Source organism: Mixophyes fleayi, chromosome 4 (genome assembly GCF_038048845.1).
Source record: "Mixophyes fleayi isolate aMixFle1 chromosome 4, aMixFle1.hap1, whole genome shotgun sequence".
Taxonomy (NCBI): Eukaryota; Metazoa; Chordata; class Amphibia; order Anura; family Limnodynastidae; genus Mixophyes; species Mixophyes fleayi.
The window spans coordinates 256,209,525-256,232,807 of NC_134405.1; the positions used below are offsets into that span (position 1 = coordinate 256,209,525).

The following is a 23,283-nucleotide window of genomic DNA, read 5'->3' on the forward strand; positions in this document are numbered from 1 at the left end:
GGCGCCCTGTAAGCTGCATATGCTGCCCATATACTCTCCCGAGTCTCCGCTACCAACTGCAGGCTCGGGAGAGAAATTACACTATTGCAGACAGGCAGGAGAAGAAGCCTGACCCTAACAAAGCAGCCTGCAGCAGAGACTAACAACCGGCAGGCGGCACACTGAGCCGCCAGCTGTCAAAACTTGGAGACACACGTCTCCTATTAGTGTTTTAAAACACTATAATAAAAATTAAAAAAAAAAAAAAAAAAAAAAAAAGATTTCAGCTGCTACGCAGCCCAGACAGCTGTTTTCCGGGCACTTAAACATAGACTGAGGCTCTGACAGGAGGTGGGGTATAGAGGGGGGAGGAGCTAGGGCTTAGTTAAACTAAAAGTTTAAAGTGCCAGTTCACCTGTCCCTACTCTATACCCCAATATCCCCGGTGTCCCCCAAGGATGACAGAGAAATACCCTGTTACAGTGGGCACTTAAGAAAAAACAAAAATAACAAACAAAAACCCTGGAGTTCCCTGCAGGCTTTCCAGGGTATGGGGGTGGGGGGCTTGAGCTTTTGGAGGCAAATTTAAAAGTGCCCAAGCTGGTTAAATGTGCCACATTCTATAACCCAGTGTTTCCAGTGTTTGCCATGGACAAAAACAAAGAACTTTACCTGGACGTTCAAGAGAGAAAAATAAATACAAATTGTAATAACAAAAAATGAATGTAGAAAAACAATACAGAAGCTTCTGATAAATGTTCCAGACATATAGCTCTATAGTTATCCATTTTAACCTGTTCAAGTACAAACACCAACTTGTGCCCTATAGCGTTCACACACACTGATTCTGCAATGAGCACAACCATAGGATAGCTTTTACTTTGTACAATGTCAAATCGGTCTGTCTGTGCAGTGGAAAGCAAGAATCATCACAAACAACCTCTTTATTTTTTAATATGAGAGTGAGCACAAAAGAAAACCTACCTCTTGGTGCAGTATCCATGTCACCTGATGTCAACCCAATCAAGTTTGGCCTTTGTGTCGGTGTCCTTGTAAAAAACTGCCGGTATCCAGTTCTACCTGTACTCGTTAGACTTGGAGCTTCAGGATTGTAGCCATCAGGTTCATACGTATCTAGATTAAAAAAACAAAAAAAAAACAAAAAAAAAACAAGGGAAACGTAACTAATTTTTAGTAGGATGCAGAACAAGTTAATTTAAATGTGTGTTTTGGGGGTTGGGCATTACCAGCTTCAGGGCAAGTCCCTTTTCCCCACATTAAAAATAAGCATGCAGTGTTAATCTTCAAGTAATAGGAGGGGTAAAGAGAAGAAATACTGAAAAGTGAAGTACGGCGAGGACCAATAGGTGTTTCTGCTTGACTGTTTTAACTTTCGGAGGTAAGGAAACATAAGACAATTTGTTGCACACGAAACTATATCAAGGATTTGAGAAACAAAAAATTAATTAAAAAAAAAAAAAAAAAATATACAAAAATAATTTTTGCAATGTTTTCATACTAAAAATGAAATGGTGCACATCTTTATACCTGTAAGACTGTCCAGACCCAACATAAAGTCACCACAAATTTCCACTTCGTGTTATGTACAGTATATTAGATATAAAGATGTGCTGAAAGGAGGTGGGGAACTGTTCTACCCACTCTTGACCACAGATGGGAAATTTGAATTATGGGTCACATCTGAGTAATGTATGCTAAGAGAGCATTTCTGTGCCATCTAACTCAGCAGTTCCTTGACCTGACGTCATAGAAAAGTCGAGACTCACTTCAAAGCTTCCCATTCTACTCTATGACATTTTTAGGTTCTCTGTTATTCACCCAGAGGAACCACCAACCTAACAGTCAATTTGAGTTACATCTGTTTGAAGTTGCCTGTTGAGGTGGTTTCTCTGCCAGAAACATATTTTGCTGTCAATATATATTAGATGTGTTAGTGTCATCCTAACAACTTAAGTACAGTACTGATGTTTAGTCAAACTGGCTTGAATGGCCTTCCTTTATCATGTAAGCTTCCTAATCTACCCATAACATTATTTAGATCTTACCATATTTAAATCTTGCCAATTTGAAGACACTCAAGACTCCAGTAATAGGAGCATGATGCCATCTGGATGTACCCTTACAGCCTGGTGTGGTAGTGGGTTTCCCCCACCACCCTTGGCCTGAATTGGAGGATATAAGTATGAAAGTAACTGAATTAACCTGGAAGTGGAAATCTCTGCTGCGTCTAATGTTGTCAGAAACTACTAGTTACAAAATTGAAGGAATTTTGACATTCCTTTAAGTATCCTCCCAAATAGAACAGTCTAGTGCTGATGCTTTTATTAGTAATTTAGACACTTCTTGGGTAATAACGAGTCATGAAAGTTTTGAAATTGCCTTTTGTTGGATGTAATCAGAAAACATACCAGCAACCAATTTGATGCGGTGACGTTGAAGTGTAAATAAAATAGAACAAGAATTCTCTTATACATATATGCTTTTCAGTTAGCTATTGGTAAACACTAAGGAATTGCTGGAATTGTTAGACATGCAACAACTACGCGTACTCTTGTAAAACCCTGACACCAATAGTAAAGCATTTTGTAAAAGCTAGACTTTGTGCATTTCTGTGGATAGCCTCCCTGACACATGAGATGGCATTATGATATATGAAAACGGAACATAAAACTAGTGCTGCTACCATTATATTATTGTTATATTACAGGCCTTGCAACCTAACAAACATCTGATGTATTCAACTTGCTTATGTAGTTTAATTCAACAATTGTCACATTTCCCAATGCCATTGGTAATAGAAATAATGGAGTGTGCGTTGGTTTAATTTTGGATGCGGTTTTTGTAGTGTATAGCTTTTTCAGGTAACAATACAATCTGGGAGTTGACATCTGTAAAACTTATTAATGAACTATACTGTGGAGTAGAAACTTGCTTGAAGTGATCACCTATACAAAACATTTCATTTCAGGAAATACTTTACCTTCCCAAATATAAATGATTGTTGAAGTACTATCTGACAATAGTGCCCTGAGCCATGGAGCTAAAGTGCATAGGCACTTACTTTTAGGAGGTCCTTTCAAAACTTGCAGCAGCGCCACAAAGGCACTTAAAGCCTTTTCTCTGAAACCTATGGAGGGGGGGGGGGGGGGAAGGAGAGTGACTACAATGGAACACTGTGGTATAGAGTACAGTGACTGGAGCACTGGGTGGCCAACATGGACAGCTGCTCAGCCAAGACCTAGTGTCACAGAGCCCAAGAAGATCCCACCAATCTAGTGGAATGCACGCTCACATTCATAGGGATAGACTGCACATCCCCCAATGTCCTAAACATATATAGCTATAAGAGCCCTCTTCTTCTGGAGACTTATCACAGTCTAATGCAGCAAAAAATGGACTAGATTTACTAAGCTGCGGGTTTGAAAAAGTGGGGATGTTGCCTATAGCAACCAATCAGATTCTAGCTGTCATTTTGTAGAAGGTACTAAATAAATGACAGATAGAATCTGATTGGTTGCTATAGGCAACATCCCCACTTTTTCAAACCTGCAGCTTAGTAAATCTAGCCCAATGTCTCAATTCAGTTGGAGCCTGTAGACTACCTTGGGCTGGAAGGAAGGCGAAGTCCTAAACACTGCCTTGTTCTTGTGGAAGATGAGATACAGCGAGCTAAACCTTAAATGAACAGAGTTTTAAAATACCCTTTTTAGACCACCCCAACTAGAAAGAAGGTAGGAAAACTCTTCAAATCACACAAGGTAAATCTTTTATGGTAATTTCTGGCCATTACAGGCTTACAAGCCTTAATTATGGTTTGAATCACCCTTTCGGAAAACCCCTTGGCCTTAAAAACCACAGATTCAACAACTCTGCTGTTAAAGCTAACCAATGTAAACTGTGGTGTAGGAAGGGACCCTGACTTAACACAAACAATAGACAAGTTGGAAGGTCCACAGAACAGACATTGCGTCCACTAGACGGATGTCTCTCAAAGATTGGAACAGATAAATATGTGCCCTTGATGTCCATGAACACCATAAACTCGCCCCATTCCATGCTGTTGATTACCAGCCTCAAGGACTCCATCTTGAATCCCGAAATTGCACATTTAGGAATTGGACCAGGTAGAGATTTGTGTAAAAACACAAACCCTTTTGCCGACGCAGGATGGGAACGATTACTCCCACCAAAATAAAAGGACTGACTGTCTCTGGAAGATCCATGGTGAAGATGCACATGCAATGGCATACATCAACCATGCGGTATTGGATTTTATTACAACAGAAAGTGATCCTGAACTTGAAAAAATTATCTCTGCTCTTAATTCTAGAACATTCATCTTTTGTTTTGTTTCCACTGGGGACCATAGACCGGGGAATTGACAATGGAGAATGACAACTCCCCCAACTCTGGCGTCTCATCACCAAGAACGGTGCATTCTTGGCGACAGACTGATCTGTAGTCTGATTAAGTGACGGTACAACTTGTCAAATTTTGTTTTGGAACACCCGTGAATGGAACCATGCAAACTGCACAGTTTGGAAAGTCGAGACGGTCTTTCCCAGGACACTAATGCAGTGAGAGCAAACTAACAACTTACACATTTTTGCATAGAGGTTTGTCACCTGCTGCCGTTGAATAGCAGATACAAAGACCAGCCTCCGAGTAGGGAGCAGAATGGATTTCTTAAAGTTAGCAAGGGCAACCATGGGACTCTGCTTCTGGTGCATAACCAAGTGATGCTCAAAGTTGGAGACTGTGAATTGATAAAGATTATCCACAATGGGGACCTTAGAAAAGTAGCCATGGACACCATCAGTTTATGAACGCTAACGGAGCGGTTGTCAGACTAAATGGTAGAGTCTAAGTGAAAATGTTGGGACTACAGAGCAAACCTGGAAAGGTTTTAGTGACCCAGGTTGGAACAAGCAAGTAAGCATTCCTGATGTCCATGGATACCAAGTACTTGTCCCATTCCTGGTTAGAATTACGTAAATGCAGAGCACCACTGTAAATTAATGTAAACAAAAATAAAAAACTGACTGCGCATCTTTTGATAAGTTTATTTGCATAGCTTACAGCTCTGTCCGCAAAGCCTGGTGTTAAATAGCTAAATGTTTCCTAATGAATCATAATACAGCCGCTGTTTGATATCTATATGAGGTTTAATTAAAAGATGGCTAAAGAGAACACTCAAATGTATGTATAATACTGTTCAAAAATGTATAAGCTGTACCATTTTAAATAAAAATAGAATTTAAAAAACAGCATGGTCCACACTAATCCACTTTACGTGTTTAGCTTGGGATGCATTATAGCCACTGCATAAAAAGGGATATATAAAGGGTGCATCATGACTATCTTTCAGTGGTGTGTAAAAGCTCTTGTAAGCACTATCTGAGCAATAATCAGCATTCTTCCTCAGCATTGTCCCGCTACCCCACAGTCAGTTCAGATCCAAATTAAGCATTCGGGAGGATGTAACCAGCAAGGACTGACTGCTCCAGCTCTACACAGAAGTAAACAGTAACCAGTGTCCTGATGGTAGCAGTGAATAGTCTGACAACTGGGGACACCGAACTGGTGCGAACTTTTGATTCTCAGTGAAACCCCAATACAAACACCCTACCCCAGCTGGAAGCAAGCCCATATGCCCCTAAAATTACACGATAAGATATTTAAGTGTCATTTTTTTTTTCTTTGTTGCTATACGCAAGTTAATGGGTAGGTGTCTTGAGTGCATTTAGCATAGTTTTTCTCATGTCACCAGTTGGAAGATATGTTCCCCACTGCCCAAAGTTTAATATTGGCTAGCTCACGGAGTGTTTACAAGACAAGTGGTTAAACCTGACCCCATGAGCTGAAACTTTAATGACCAGGGGGGGGCACAAATAAAAACTGAAACGCCTCGCTTCTGGGTTCACTGAACACCAAAAGGATTGGATGAACAAAAGGTCTCACTGATGTAGGGTGAGCAGAGTTAAGCCCCACCAGTTATTGTGACAGTCTGAAGGACACGGCAGGTAATTCTATACTTATCTTCTTGTCTGTGCATGAGCACAGATAAAGTAGGTCCATTATTGGACCTGTATACCAGGTAGTTATTTGAAAGCATCAATTTTCAGCAACATTTTCCAAAATTACTTTCGTTTTTTTAAATACCATTAATACACAATTAAGTGTTTTGCTCAATTCCACCCGATGGTTAAAAAAATTAAAGGGAAATTAGCTGGAAACGTACCAGAACAGTGATATTAGTTTTCAGAGGATATAAAAGGGGGAGGTGAGAGCTATGCTTACGTTCTGACACGGAGTAGAGCAGATTCTGAGGAGGTAATGGAGGGGGCAATCTTCCTCCCACTGGTGCAAGACTGGGCACAATACTTGTTCCTGGTTGTTCACGGTTATTTAGCAAGCAAGGATGCGTTAATGGAAGCCCTGCATGTTTGGAAGCAAAATATATATATTTTTTATTTTAGGGTAGATTTTGCCTAGATGAGACTGCCAAAGAAAAAACACTTCTACACTAGGTTTTGTAGTTTTCTAAAATTTCCATTTCTACCAATTCAAATATCCCTCACTGCCTTATATTCTGTTATTTTCCTTGTTTCCTTGCATCTCTCAATCTTTACACTATATGTTCTTAAAAACACTTAAGGAAAAACGAGAACTATAAAATATAAGATTGGAAGCCATAAAACAAAACTGGGAAAGATGTAGTTACATTTATCAGGCCCTGCAGTTCCTGAACATGTCTGACTGGCCAGAAAGATGAGCATGTGAGTAAGAGTTTATTCCATGACAGTTGTAAAGAAAACAGAGAAAGTGGTTTTTCTGTCCTCGTCACTATATTTCAGTTGTAGATATAAAGTGCAAAACATGCGAGAAGACAAACAAAAACACATAAGCAACTTTGCTAACTAGCAATTGCTGTCTATTCTATTTCCTGGAAAATGATAAATATTCTGTATACCACACAGCTCATTTATACAAATGCTACTTACTTGGAGCAGGATGGACAGGAGGAGGAGGAGGAGGAGGAGGAGGAGGAGGCGGCGGCTGGCTGAGTGGCCGAGGAACTGGCATCCTCATATTGTGAGCTGGGGCAGGGATAGGAGGCATCAAAATACCGGGTGGAGGAAGTCCAGGGGGAGGAGGAAATGGAATCATACTGGGTAACGAAACCTCGTCAACTACCAAAGGGTCATTTCCGTGATCATATTGGCAGAGATCACCAAGGACACAATATCCACGCTCTGGGAAAAGAAAAAAAAAAAGGCAGAATAAACTTAAAAATGGCTCAAACTACTTTTCAAAACACACTTGTTTTCAGGTGACTATGAATAATCATTGTCCAAATTCATGTTCTTTTATTAAAACATAGTAAAATTAAAAAGCAAGGAAGAAAAGAAAAAAAAAAAACAAAAAAAAAAAACAGCCTAAACGTGAGGTTGATAATTTGTAGTGAAAGATCAAGAACTTCATTTCAGAATACATATCATTTAACCTATAAATCACAAAACATGTTGCAGTGCTATACAATGTGCGTGCTACAACAAAAAAAAAAAAAAAAAAAATACATCAAACCTGCTCGAAGAGCTTACAGAAAAGCTTTTCCATCAGAAAACAAGCAGTGGTTCAGGCAGTACATGAAGTGCATGTTTTAAAATATATTATATCCTGTGAGGATACAACCCTTTGCTGGGATGGCAGTTACCCTCTGTGGGATTCAACTCACTCGGGTAGACCAGAGTATATCCAAAATAAGGCTTTATTACAACGGCACAAGACGTTCACAAGCTACAGGATAAATGGTAGTATATACCCTCCAGCAGTCTCTTGCAGTCAGCACTCCAAAGTAATAATCTCAGTCTCTTTCAGAGTCTTATGCTCCGCAATATCACCACTACCGTTTAGCTAGATAGATACCATGTCACCCAGCCTGCACTACAATGCCTGGCCCAGAGTCCTCTTTTGCTGATGTCTTGTACACCAGGATCCTCCAAACTAAAATCGCTCTCCTAAGTATTCTGCTCTCCTTATATTTTTGGCTGTATACACAGGGAGTAGGGTCAAAGGTCTCAATCCTCCCCCCTTACAGCAGGATCTATCAGTGGACACTTTAACTGTTAGACATACAGTCTCTGTTACCTTGATTATACAATGGAATGGCTTGACTCAATTAGCTATTTGGCTGAATACACTAAACAAAGGGTTTCAATATAACATTAAGGAATGACACTTCACGCTTGCGTGAAACAAGACATTTGACATTTTATCTGCAACATTACACAATCTGAGATACAGAGATAAAGTGCTTTGGGATGTCACCCACAGAATACACTAGATTAGAGGGATGCTCTCAATGTATATTTGGAGACATAGGGAAAGGGTATAGCTTCCCATGTAGGAAGCAGCGTACTACCACAAAACTGTACCCTGCATCCAGACAGTCCTCCTCAAGTTGTAATGAAAACATGTCGATTTTCTAAACAAGGCATACTAGCCAAGGATGCCTATGGTGACCAGGTTTCCCCTGTCAATATACCCTGTTCCTATAGTTCCTTCTGGCTTGCTAGCGGGAACCAGGGCTGAATCCAGCAGCATTATGCAGGTATAAAGCTTTCAGTTTTTGTGACTAGAAAGCAGCAGTAATACATAGTTCCGATTCCTGGTAGTCCAGTGGAGCCCCTGTTGGCCACTTCACCTCAGCCACATCGCAGGGGCTTTAGTAGCAAAGTGCTACCCTGGAATCCTGAGGGTTTCAGCAGCAACAGCAAGCAGACTGCTGCACCAGAGACTTACCAACAGCTCTCTTGAGCAGATCTCATATTATTGTGCATAAGATATAATAGGCAGAGTGTGCAACAGGTGTCTCAAAAGACGAGAATGCACAAATGGATGAGGTGGAGCAGACAAGAGCAAGGATCACCCTGCTTGTGAGAACTTGCATTCTAATGGGAAGAAGCAAGGCTGAGGCAGAGCACATGACAAAGTGACAATGTGGGGAAGCTTGGCTAACGGGAGTGGATTTTAAAGACAAACGGTAGGCTGTGATGAACTGTTGGGTTTCTAAGCAGTGTACGAAGCATTGGAGGCTGGTGGAGAGTCCAATTGGACATGTGTGTCCATAGGTGTGGAACAGCATGGATGAAGTCTTGGAGGCTGAAGTGCGAGTGGTTATCAGTGGGGATTTGAGGTGGTGTCGCTGGCAGAACAGAGAGGACTGATGGGAGTATGGAGTAAGAGAAGGTCGGATATGTGTCGGGGAGAGGCATAAGGGCTTTGTAATAAAGTTTTAATTGGCTTCAATAGAGAATGGAAGCCATTATAGAGAAAGGCAGAAACAGAGCAGCAAGATTTAATTGTTCCTTTGTTGCTTAGAAGACTTAAAGACACTCCTCCAGGATTTCTTGAAAAGACCCTCAGACTACAATTAAAGATTTTTGACTGGTATAACCTTTGTTGCCCCCCTTTTTTTAAAAAAATTTTTTAATACATTTCAAAGCATGTATGATTTGGGGGAATCATTAGACAGGCAGTGGGCTGATCTACCCAAGAAGGGTTATTTTTAGTACAGAGAGAAGATCAAAAGGCAACGGATAGAGTCCTATGGGACCCCAAAGGATTAAGGAGCGCTTGGACAGGTAGTGCGTCATGGATGTTATCACTATTAGGGGCATATTCAATTAGGTTTTTGATTCGCGGTAACGCGCGTTGCCGCGAAAAGTGCGCATTCTTGCGGGTATTTTGGTACCGCATTAACGCGGATTTTCGTTCGCAACCCTATGGGCTGCGAACGAAAATCCACGTTATTGCGGTACCGTGTATTACGTTTCGCGGCTGTTCCGGCGCGTTACCGCGAATCCAAAAGCTAATTGAATATGCCCCTTAGAATGTTAGATCCAGAACACAATAGATGTATCAGTGCTGACAGGCAGAAGAGAGAGAACAGAGAAGGATGTACTATTCATATTCACCCAAAACTAAGCTTTATTTAAATGATAAGGACTACCACAACTTAAGAATAAGTTGTAAGTGCAGTGGATTTCTGTAAAAATCTCTATACTATATAATTTAGATCTCTCTCACACAAAAAGGTATACAAAACACAGTTAAAAAACAAAAACAAATGAAGAGTGAACGACTTACCATCATAATCCCGACAGCGTCGTTTAGGTGGTGGGTTTCTGTTAAATGAATTGGGAGGATTGTGGTTGTTATAGTAATTAGACCAGATCTCTGTTGTGCTCTCGGGGTGGTGAGCAGGTGCAATTACAGTCACAGTGCTGGGTATAGCCTGCCCACCAGAGGAATACTGCTGCACAGTGGAGCTGCTGGCTGGCTGTAAGGCTGGGTTGTAGGCAGGCTCCAAATCACTTCTTTCAGAGTCAAACTTCGGCCTCTCTCGATGCTCTGTGGAAGCACAAACTGTCCATGTAATTAATATACTTGCAGGCATTGTCACAAACATCAAAAAAACAATCATGCCATAAGAGTTTTCAAACAAATATGGGAACACAATTTTTTTTTTTAGAAAAATTATATGGATAAGAGCAAGTTCAATGTAGTTAAAATATGAAGAGCTCCACTCTATTATGCTAACCTACAGATGTTCCAAATATATGACCAACCAAAATTACATTGCAGTTTGTTCTAAATCCATCTATATACAAGAGACTGCAAGGCAGGACACAGCACAAGTATGGAATAAATAGTATGTTAAATAAAAGATACACATTACCTATATGGCTACTGCAAAAAAATAACTAGATGCATGATTGGAATTGTACTCCATAGCTTGGTGCAACCTAAGAAATAGTAAATATACTTGCATAAAAACAATTTATAAATAGTCCACGAAGAAAGTAAATATATTTACTATACATTACTTCTCCATGCAACCACTTGAGTAACTTCATTCATCTGCAGGCAAGACCACCCCAAGCGATGATAACAGTGGTCCATCAGAAACCAAACTAGGCCCAATGCCAGTGACCCAAGGCAGAAAAGAAAGGATACATCTACTGAAGCAGGTAGTGCTGCATCTCTCTCTAAGCAAACACTAAACAATAACACACCCACACCTATGATAATGCACACATTTGCTGGAATACACTAGTGAATAAATTAGACAAACTAGGTTATATTTGGCCAAAGTCCCTGAGCTGACGCTCAGTGCGAAGGGTACTTAATTGCTCTAAAAGCAACACTCCTTCAGTCTACAAAATAAGTCAGAAACACAGAGAGATTCTTATAAAACCATTGCATAATGTCAGAAAAGAAAAAGGCAAAAAAAATAAGAAAAAAAATACAATGCTTTTGAGATTGTCAATAAAATGGGCAGAAATTCCATTTCTTGTTGCAATGGTAAAACCCAGAGTGCCCCCCCCCAACACATATACTTGTGAATGTAGCTGCCCTTTAATCCTGGTACAAATTAAGTGCACCCGTGACAACACTGAGGGTTTGGTACTAGACAAGCGAAGGACAATTTTTATTTCTGCTATTTTTAATAAATAAATGGCAAACAGTACAGCACTTTCTCAGGTTCCAGTAGATTTGGAACAAATACAACAAACCATAGTCTTTAATAGTAATCCCTACTTTCTCATCCAATGTCCAATAATCACACGTCAGTGCCAGAAGGGCTCGGACTTCACCTATACTGTCAACGGCATGCAATGGATTCTGCTCTGTGCAGTCTCAGTGCGGGAAATCACATTATTTTGTACATAAATCACAATTTAATAAACATTCAAACACACAGGTGCCTGTCAGAATTAAAGTCCTGATATGTCCTCAGTCATGATTTATTGAAAACAAATGCTTGAGCCAGCAGTATTTTATTTGAATAGCACACATTAATGATGTGGTGATCCTACAGCTCTATTAGGCAGGAGATGGAAGTGATCTCTCTCCATCATGCTCATTTCTGGGCCTGCAATAGACCTAGTGAATCATCGAACACAATCTACAAGACCATGGGGTTATTCTATAAAAGATGCATGAGACTAAAAATAAAAAGGTTTAAAGTAGTTATCTACAAGTCATTTTCTATAATTATTTACACCATTGTAAGGACATTTAAGAAATCAAAGTTAAGTGCTAATGAGGCAAAATTAGCGTGGTTTACATTAAAAGAATACCTCCTCTTCCTAATGGACCTTATGTAGTTTAAGTCATTGCATAGAAGGGCAGACACGCTGGACAAACATTATGGAATCTGCATTCAAAAGTCATAATAGAGGCCATGACAAATCCCAGAAGCTGGTAACCAAACCAGGATGCCAAGTACACCATTATTTTATATACGGTTGCTCTAATGTTCCAAAGTGCCTTACTATACTATATTAATTTCTTGCGAATATGTAAGATTTAGAACCGCACAAAAAGTTATTGCTGCTAAATAATATATTCCCAAACAACTCTGGTCATCCAGCATGTCCTACATATTTATCGCATGGTGGATGGTGCACTACCAATATTTTTTTTTACATATTCCAAACCACTAAATGACACAAATGCAGCTAGCATACATCCAACCATACATGGTACAATAGAACTCAAGTAGACTCGTTTGCAAGTAATTTTGACACACACACAAAAGGAGGGGAAGAAGAACATACTGACCGAACAAAACTGCATGAATGCACACAATGCTTTAGACATTGTCAGATACTGGAATGACTGACCAACGTATAATGGAGAGGAAACACTATGGGAAAAGTGCATGAACGGTTGTACAGACTAAACTTACAACAAGGGGAAACATCAGTGTTCACTATGTAGCCAGAAATATATTCTTGAAAAATCTAGATATATCCTGGCATTTTCATTACATACTAAATGGCCTTTGGTGCATAAAGAGCTCTGGCAGAGAGTTAGCCCAAAACAAGTTCTTGCGTTACGATGGTTTCTATTTATTACCTCTACTCCTGGCCATTTCCCGGTCCCTGCTCCTTCCTCTGCTGCGGCTTCTACTTCGATTTGTAGACTTGTTTTTGGGAGGACTTTTACTTCTGCCTCCACCTCGCCAGTCATACTTGTCTCGATGTCTGTCGTAATCCCTCCACTTGCCATCGTCCCTCTTTTTATCTCTTATCCTATATTAAAAAAAAAAACAAAAAAAAAAGACACAAGATTAGTTTACGGCTGAAAAAGGTTAAAAATTTCTAATACCCAAATTAAAATATGAGTGATCTTAGTGGTATTTTTCATTTCTTAAATAGGACTGCAAGGACATTTATGATTTAATACCAAATTGTTATGTAAGAAAAATAACATGGAAGTAGCTTAAATGAATTGCAACGCATTTTAGGTTTCCAACAGTCAAATTGGAAAAACCTGGTTTAAAGTATTTGCTTTAAAAACAAAGACTGATTTCTTCCCAATAGCTACATTCCTCCATTTACAGAACCTCGAGCATCCCCAAGACCTGTCTAGTTCAGGAGCTACTCCTCCACATCAATAATGCAGTTTACATTTAAAGTTCTCTCAGCTGTTACAGACACCAGGGTGAGTCCCTTGCAGTTCTACTAGTGGGGGGAGAGGATTCGTTATTGGGAAACAGAGCTCATTTGTGGAGCTTTAAATAATCGCTTGACATAAAAAACCATCACACTAAAAACACAATAAAGGGCTGGTGGTGCTTACTTTTCCATTGTAGTAGAATGAAAAAAGTGGCAGAAAAAGGACAAAAAAAAAAAAATGGTTTTTTTTTTGTTGTTTTTTTTTTAAGTTTATATAAAAAAAAATGCATTATGTAAATGGATGTCCAGTTTGTCCCTCATCATACCCAATTGCATTTGTGAGAGATATCTGCAGTCAGTTTAGGTTCCACTATAATGTGTCATCATAGATATTAATATACAGCAGCTTCAAGGACGTACAAAATGACATGGAAAAAGTCTGCAGACCCATCAAATCATTCTTGTCCAGGCTGAGGCCTGAGCAGCATAAAGTGTGTTCACAATACTCCATCAGGTCTGTAAACACCAGCCAGATAAGTATATAAAATAAAAATACATTTGATAATAATGGAGGGGTATGGGGAAAATCAAAGAGTTTAAGTGGTCTGGAGAGCCCGTTCCACAGCTATTAATTTTCATAAAATGTTTTAAAGGTCCACTTGCGAACATATTTGAAAGTACGCTAGCTTTTATTTACACCCACTCAATAATACATTTGTCTGAAACTAAAACAGAAGAACACATTCTCACCTTCTCTCACTGGAATCAGAACGGTTTCTTTGGGGGCTCGGGTACTTCTTTTTCCTAGTTTCTCGTTCTTCTTCAAAGTTCTCCTGCAATGTGAAAGTTTGAGATTAAAGTATTAGGCTGCAAATACTCTATATTGGAGAATGCACATCTTGTGTCTATGAGAAGTCACTGAGTTATGTGGTCACATAAAAGCATGAGACTGTAGGATGAAGGTTTTATACAGGTCATGGAAATCCAAGATTACTTCATAATAATTCACCTAACTATGCAACAGATAGATATGCAAAATACAAATATATATATATATATATTATAAATTGAAAAAGGCCGACACATTGACCATAAATTCAGTCAGCATATGTCAATGACTGATGGCATCTGCATGTCTGCCTTATGTAGCAAACATATGCTGCTGTTTACTAATTGGTAAGTGGCCAATCCACTACCCCCACGTGTAAGGTGGTACACTGAGCTTCAGGGGAGGCCATGCTCATATTTGCCCTGTATGACAGCCAGGGCCGGATTAAGGGAATGGAGGCCCCTGGGCTAAGGGGGCCTCCATTCCCCCGTGAGGGCCCCCCCCCCCCAGTGATCTGAGCCGCCCCCAAGGCACTTACCTCCTTCTCCTGGCATTGCAGTCCTTCCCCGTGCGCTCTTTACTGAGGAGATCTTGTGAGAGTGAGACTCACAAGATTACCTCAATAAGGAGACTACAGCGCGCCGGGGAAGGACCGCAGTTAAAGTGCTCAGCGGCATTGATCGGGTCCCCCGCCCCCGACCGATCAATAATGTTGCTGAGCACTTTCAAGGGCCCCCTGGATGCCCGAGGCCCCTGGGCTGTAGCCCAGTTAGCCCTAGGGTTAATCCGGCCCTGATGACAGCACTGAGTCACAAATGGTCAGATAATCCTCACCTGTCCAGTTCCTAGCACAGCCACATGGCACTTTTCAGAAATCTCCAACTTCTCTTCTTCTTTTACAGGTTCCTCAGCAGGAAGGTAACTTTTTGTGTGTAAACTTTCAAAAAGTTTATCAACAAAATCATTTGTTTCTGAGAAAAAAAACAGAAAAAACCATGTAGAAAACAAATACATTTTTTTTTTCAACATACAAAAAGATTAAACAAACACAGTTGCTTGAATTCTACTCCTATTTGCCAATTCTTTGGCAAAGAGCAAGTCCTGTGAATTTGTAATCCAGGAGGTACCATCAGTTTGTTTTTTTGCATGTTTTTTTTACAACGACTAAGTAAAAATCCAAAAGGGACATCTGAACAGATCTGTATCCAATTCTGTGTAATTGTTCCATGCCCGGTTAGCAATTTTTCTAGAAATCACGCTCACGTGCTCTATATTAATGGGACACACAAAATTGGACTCTGCAAAGTAGCCAAAGACTGCAGCAATTAAGCCAAGCAAAAAAATGTTAGATGACAGGACGCATTCCAATTGCAGCATCAAGCAGATCTACATATCCTAGTTGAGGAAGGTCAAATCAGACCAATGTTTAGCAGTAGTAAACTGCCAAGTTATCACTTTAATAATAGATTTGTATAATTTTCTATATTTGTATTGGTTACTATACTTGAAAAATAAATCACAGCCAAAATGTGTGAGACTCTTGTGAAAAAATGTTTAGGGTATTGGTATTGTGCTTATTGTCACTAATAAACAGTCTAAATAATGTTAGAGTTGTGTTTGAGGTCAGTAAACATGGAATAAATAGCAGAGCAGCTATACCTTTTTGCAGAAAAACATCCAGTTGGTCTGCACATATGGCCTTTAGTTCCTTTTCCGATTTGTCTTTCCTGACCAAAGCTATAACATAGTTTGCTAGAGCCGAAGGGTCAGCATCACATCTACAAGATAAGGGGAAAAACCTCTTGTTTTATAAGGAAACACAACACAGTGGAATATGTAAATACTCATTGGGAGAACAAATCTCCAGGTATTAAGTTCAGTAGTGAACTCAAAGAGAACAGAAAACATAAACCAAGGTATCACAAGGATACAGTATTAGGTCCAATAATAAGTTTTACTATGTGTGTTAATGTTAACACTTGTTCAACATCACTGTTTTTTGTGGTCATGGACTAACATGCATTAAAACTCGATATTAACTGCAAAAGAATGTGTTAAAATTCTGTGAATTGAGAGGCACTTGCAAAATAAGTGTAGTTTTAGTAAAATATTTATCGTACTTTTCAGGATGTAGTGAAAATAAGTGGTCAGAGACTAACATGGGAATGGTCAAGGAACAACATTACGAAAAAACAGTTTTTAACCTGCCTGAAACTGCATTTACCAAGTATATCTTGTCTAATTTAAATTATTGTTTTCAGTGATACAAAAAGAAAAGAATAAAAACACAGAAAATTAAACATATCAAAACAAAAACTCAGGTAACTAACATGATTTGAAGAGTCTGGGAAATTTGTTTGTTAATGAAAGTTTTTGTTAGCCAAGTGCTAAAGGTTTACTGTATAAACACTGCTGTAACTGACCACAGCCCCTTCAGCAGTAATTAAAAACTCAGCCATTTTGCCTCTCTTCTAACAGATCAGTTACTCACTTAACTTCAAATTTGGAAAGTTGAAGAAGAATGGTGCGAGGATGTTGCAGAAGTAGAATATTGGCACAATAACTGCTTAATGATGGGGTTTTCCGACGCTGAAAGACAGAACTTTGGTCGCAGTTCAAAGAATTTTGGCTTTCCAATTTTGAAATCTGGATGCCGTTTGAAAGACTGTAAACATTCGATAACTGACATGAGGAGGTAACGACGATGCACTTTCTCCTTCCCAATTTTCTGTTTCTGTTATAATGTATTCCTCCCTACAAGGGTGACAATGGCTTATGTCACTTCAGATGCAAGGGATAAATCATCATGGAAAGGTTTCTGCTCTGGCAAATTGTTCTGAATTTTAAAGGAATCTGACAAACATTTAACATCATGCCTCTTCCTGGAACTGCATCGCAAAGATCTTTTTGCACAAGGATTTTCCAAGGAACTGAACACTTCTGTATACTTGAGGACTGGAAGTGGTGGCTTCAGGTGTTCCTTCGTTGTTCTCAATTTCTTTCCTTGGGGAACAGATACCTTGCATGGAAAGACAACACTTTTCCATTCCTTCTTTCCATCTGGTGCTAAAGGGCAAGTGCCGGTGCTGCAGCTTCTCCACCCCCAGTAGCAGCCCTGTTCTCTTCATTCTTGCGAGCGCAATAGGCACAAGTTTCTGCCAAGTTTTTGCCCATATATGATCAGATTATATGTACTGTGAAATAACTTAAATAAAAGGTCTACAGGAATTAAAAACCAATATTGCCTATGAACATTGAAATGCCCATGTTAGTTTATGACCATCAATTTTAATAAGATTGCAATTTTTGTTTCCGCATATTTACATATTTATGTAGGTCTATAAACACTAAGAAAATAACAAGTTTCAAATTTCTGTTCATTATAACTTGTATAAAGTTGAAAAAAAAAAAGTTTAGTTGGTCAAGAACCAATTGAAGATAGAATACTGAACTAAAGTAAAACGAACATACATCGTTGTGTTCCTTATGCACATAAACAACATGACATGCTACTTCAAGGTTGTAGCAACTTGAAAAATGCAATGCACTGTGGGAATCCAGTGTTGCCAGTCAGTTATTAGATATAGATAGAAGATGTGTTGTATCACCTTTAATCAATCATCTATTTATTTATAAAGCACCACTAATTTCCGCAGCGCTGTACAGAGAACTCATTCACATCAGTCCCTGCGACATTTGACCTTACAATCTAAATCCCCTAATTTACACACAGACCGAGCGTGACTATGGGCAATTTAATAGCAGGCAATTAACCTACCAGTATGTTTTTGGAGTGTCGAAGGAAACCGGAGCACCCGGAGGAAACCCACGCAAACATGGGGAGAACATACAAACTCTACACAGATAAGGCCATGGTTGGGAATAGAACTCAAGACCCCAGTGCTGTGAGGCAGAAGTGCTAACCACTAAGCCGCCGTGCAACATTCTGCCATTATTACTGTGACATGGAGTATTGTCAGATTTCAGTTTCATAGCAACTGCTCATCAGACACTTCTCTAGCACCATCCCTCTAACGCTGCGCGTGACATCAACGGCTCTCTACAGGGCAGAGTCCCACAATGCCACCTCTTTCCCGTCACAGCCAACTGTACATTTGCATAATGTAATGCAGAGAGCTTCATTTAGGAGGCAGGGTCACTGCAATAGACAAGCTGCAGGCTTCTACAGCAGTTGCTGATGTACTTGTATAAGCCTTACCGTGATCCTGGGACCAGGAGTATATTTGCTGTACATCGCAAACATAGCGGACACAAAACTTTGCTTACCAGAATTAAAAGCAGAAAAAAATAAAAAATAAATAAAAAATAATAGTTTCTGCAGTATTAGACGATACTCCCGATCTATAGTAAACTGTATAGTGGTCAATACTTAGGCCTATAGAAACTTTTACATATAAAGAATGTGTTACTTGTAGTGCCACATGTTATTCCTATACACCCTAGGCCTTTTGTATTTAAGAGACTGAGGATACACTGAATAGGACTCTCATTCTATAATAGCTGATAACCAAAGACAATATATTGCACAAGGCTGCAAAGCAAGGGCAAAAATGTCAACCCAATAGTTTTTTTTTACACTAAATGGGAATATATATTAAACGCAATTCTCACCATACTGAAACAATTCTTATTTAGGTTTACTGCCCTCTTAAAGGCCCACACACTGTACAGTTAACCGCCCCAATTGCTAGATGCCATCAATCAGGAAACCAAACTGACCGCTGAACCACCACACCTGGACAGACAGATTTGCAAACAGCCATGCAATATGATGGGCTAATGACAGCATGCAAACCACCAATGGGACATTAAGTAACAATCTGGAAGTTGGCTGATTTCATGCGAGATAATGAACATACAGCAAGTTTAACAATGAATGCATTAGACAGGTGACATGGTTATCCACTACAACCTTTCGGACGTTTCTTTAGTTAAAGTTTACATGTACGTAGCAAGTATTTCCCTACTTTGCAAGGCAGCTAAACCTAAAATACAAGTTGATTCAATGTAAACAGATATATGTAAATTTATCATAACACTACACAAGTTTGAAAAAATCCCAGTACACATGTAACTAATGCACCTAAAAAATTACAAAACAGAAGCAGCTGTGGCATTTTTGACAGCTCACAGAAAAGTCTTTAAGTCCTTATCCACGGTGTCAAAATTCATGTTTTTACTAATGTTAGTATTGACCGCTAGTAAACAGCATGTGAATTGGCATGGCCCGTGGCTTCAGTCCCACTAGGAGAATTTGCAGCCTGGCAGTATTTTTATGGCCACTCCCTGCTCTATTCCCTTGCGTTCACTGCAAAGTTACGCATTTAGGTGAGTGAAGTATCTCCCACTACTCCTTCCCACCCCAAGTGCTAGTTAACACTGTATGTCAAATAGGTCTATTGTGCAAAGTTTAACTTTGAGACACTAATAAAACAAAAATAAAATTGCTCCAAGACCGCTCCATCAAGATGCAACTTAAATATATAGAAGGTACAAGTCACTTATGTCTAAATGACTATTAAATAAGTTACAATTATAGCAGGTAAATTGTTTAGCTGGCCAACTTACAATTATTATAGCTATTCTGAATAAACTGCTCTATTGAACAAAATACAGAGTCATCTATATATGCATTATACATGCTACCAATGGGTGAAATAATCAGACATTGAGGCCTGGGTGACCACTGTTATGCAGAGGATAGCTGTGCCTGTCCTCTGCTCCTGGTACTAAGAGCCCAATACAAAGTCTCTACGACTGCCTAACTGAGCTCCAGGAATAGATGAATGCTAGTTGGCTGAGGATCATATGATGGGAGCTACGGTCAAATGACAAGATTGAAGCTGGGTCAACCAACAGTGCTTAAGCTGGATCTCTGTTACCAAAACTCTGATCATATGTCTGAAATCTTGGTGTCGTCTTGGATTGTGGCCTGGCACCAAAACATCAAATGTCAGCCATGATCAAATCTTCATTCTTTAACCTGATGAATAGTGCCAGAATCAAGCATTCATTCTTCCTACTCTAATACATGCAATTGTGTCCACAATCTAGGAATAATGCAATACACTCTACCTCGGTCACCTCTGAAAAAGAATTGCACCACCTTCAGCTGGTACAAAGCCAGACTTCTAACTAACCAGACCCATAACATTGTTCTCCATTCCCCTCACTTCAGCTGTAAAATGGCAAATCTTTTTAGCTTTGCTGTTCCTACTCTTTGGAACTCACTACCTTGAACAGTCAGAGGCGCCTACAATCTAGAAATCTTCAAAAATGGACTCAAGACCTACCTGTTTACTCAAGCATTTCATTAATGTACATTACTTTCATAATACCCCAATGCTTAGCACTCTTCTGTATTCTGTTAATCTTTAATATGTTTATTTTTATCATCTGTTTTATTCTGCAAGTGTAAACTGATTTGAGTCCTGTTGGGAGAAAAGTGCTTTATATAACTAAAAATTATTAATATTATATCTGAAGCAATGTCAGCAATGTCAGTTGACATTCATATTTTAAAAGTCACAACATGCATATAAACACAATAGCACAAATACACAATTAGTTTTACTTAACTTACTAGAGTGAAAGTTAAGACTTTTTTTTTTTTTTTTTAAATAGCATCTCATTTGTGGAATAAGGTACTCAGAGAGAAGCTATACAGGCCTTGTGTTAAAGTAGACTTGCTAATAGTGAGGATGCATAGGCATGGGGAATTTTCAATTGCAAAACAAAGACTTCAACATTCAACAAAACATAGAACCTAAATTTCATTTAATGCATTGTATGTGAAAGACTGCATCTAACAGAAGCACCATTCAATAAAAACATGCCAGACTGAAGGCTATCCAAATATAGCTAATGATACAAGAGCAGCACATGGAAACAATCTGTTTTCTACAATAAGTTCCCATGTTTAGTCAAAACACCAATAAATCATATAGTTGGTATTTCATCAGACTACTATTGAATGTTATCAAAGGGAACTTGTTATTAATTCAAGACAACTTATGTATGCATTATAGTAAACTAGCCTTTCTATAGCTACTGAAAGACCACAACACTGCCAATCATAAACTTGCTCAAAAATCTTTCAATAACTAAATCTCCACCAGCTCCTGCACAGCCCAATCCACACTGCCCTCTCCACTATCCACAGGGCCCGACTCCTGTCAATACATCGTCACCTGAGCCCACTCCTCCCCTAGGACAGTGGTCACCAGGGTCTGACCTTTACCTCGTGTGCCTGGCTGCAGTCATAGTGCCCCACTGGGGTGACACTTGTCCAGCAGTGACAGGGAGTGATGAGTGGTGGTCACTGCGAGCCACATCCACTCATCTGTCACCCTCAGTGGGCACAAGGCCATGCCGACACCTCCCCCTCTTCCTATGTTACCACCAGGCCCCGACCCCACAGCGGGACTGACACCCCCAGATACTTACATGGGCTCCAGTAACTTGGCCAGCCACGTCTTGAAGGCCTCCACATTCTCTATTAGCATGTCGGCGGCTGAGGCAGGCCTTGGGGGGGCGTGGGGCACCACTATCGTTCCAGCACCGCCAAACCAGCGCTCATCCTCGTCTCCCCGACCGAACCGCCCTACTCAATTCCACAACTTCCGAAGCCACCAGCTGATTCTAGACAGGTCTTCACTCGCAGCATTCAGGGCGTCTCAACCCCCAATCCCAGGCTTAACTCCCCGACTCAAGCACCGCACAACTTAGTCAGGCAGCAGGGCCTACGATGAGACCGGAAGACAGACAGTTCCAAACAGCCAATCAGGAGACTGGATGTGATGCTTGCCAGCCAATAAAGGCTCAGAGGGGCGGGACTGTACGGGCACGCTCAGAAGTGGGAGGCGCATGATGGAAGTGATTGTGGTGCCGCATGGTGGTGAGGGTAGTACAGTAGTAGTGTGTATTGTACACTGATTGGAGCAGTCACGTATAGTGCTGCTGTATATATGTCTTCATTAAGTAGCGCTGGTGAATATTATAGTGAACTCTATCATATATTGCTGGTGACAGTAATATAGTGGAAGATTCTACATTGAATGTTGGTGTATGGGGCTGCATCATGTGGTTCTCATGGGTCAGTAGTATATACTACAAAAAAATGAAAAAAGTCAAGTTGCTCAATAAATTCAATGATGGCTTAAACATATTTGCAAATGTATGCAGTTTAGACTTGTTAGTTTCTATTTAAGTATGCAGGATTTAAATTAGGTCCTTTTTATTTGTTTTTTTTTTTTTTTTGTTTTTTTTTTGCTGGCTGGCAGATGAGTGCATAGAGATCCTGTTGTCTGTGTGACTAATGTATAGTGAATGGTCCTGTATACCTCCCAGCTGTCCAGATTTGAGGGGACTTTCTCACCAGTAGGCACACTTGTCTCGATTCTCAGGGAATTGGGAGGTACAGTATGTCACCATTGTATCTGGGGACATTACCATGATCAGCAGGTGCCACATGAGTGCAGCAATTCAAGCGTGTTTTTTAGAGCAGAGGTGTTCGGGATAACTTACCACCTTCCAATATGGCATGACCACTCCCCTTTTTGCACATCTGCCATACTATATTTGTCCCCATTACCTCAGCAAAAATATGGCTCCCTACTAGCGGCAGATACACCACTTACAGCCAAAAGGTACAGCTTGTGTTACAGTTAACAAGAGAACTTTTGCTGCTAAATTGCGGAATTATCTTCCCCACCAGCTCGGACAGCAGACGCAACTAAAGTATCCTCTGTGTTTGTGCTTGGGATTTGTCACAATGTGACCACTTAACCCTGATGCCAGTCTCCATCTCTGATACATTTGGTGGTCTTGTCCCTATTGGGATAAAATCCATGGTATTATAAATAGATTATTTGAGGCTCCCACAGCTAAGGCCCCGTAGGTGTTCCTTCTGTGCTACCATCCCCCAGATCTAGATAAATACTCTAAAAACGTAGCATCACG

The 23,283-nt window shown here is 40.0% G+C and overlaps 1 protein-coding gene across 3 annotated transcripts in view; it reads right to left on the reverse strand.

Annotated features, from left to right (window-relative positions):
* Positions 1-22,085, reverse strand: part of RBM27 (RNA binding motif protein 27) — a 78,326-nt gene extending 56,241 nt beyond the window's left edge. The window contains exons 1-9 of one of the 3 annotated variants that reach the window (XM_075209673.1): positions 21,769-22,085; positions 15,961-16,079; positions 15,136-15,272; positions 14,223-14,305; positions 12,931-13,106; positions 10,153-10,416; positions 7,005-7,256; positions 6,301-6,438; positions 964-1,113 (exon numbers count right to left, since the gene is read on the reverse strand). In XM_075209673.1, coding sequence (XP_075065774.1) covers positions 964-1,113; positions 6,301-6,438; positions 7,005-7,256; positions 10,153-10,416; positions 12,931-13,106; positions 14,223-14,305; positions 15,136-15,272; positions 15,961-16,079; positions 21,769-21,827 — 1,378 coding nt within the window. In that variant the 5' untranslated portion in view covers positions 21,828-22,085. Of the gene's footprint in view, positions 1-963; positions 1,114-6,300; positions 6,439-7,004; positions 7,257-10,152; positions 10,432-12,930; positions 13,107-14,222; positions 14,306-15,135; positions 15,273-15,960; positions 16,080-21,768 lie in introns of all 3 variants that reach the window. The other 2 variants (XM_075209672.1, XM_075209674.1) reach the window with 2 other exon arrangements.
* Positions 22,086-23,283: the final 1,198 nt, after the last annotated feature.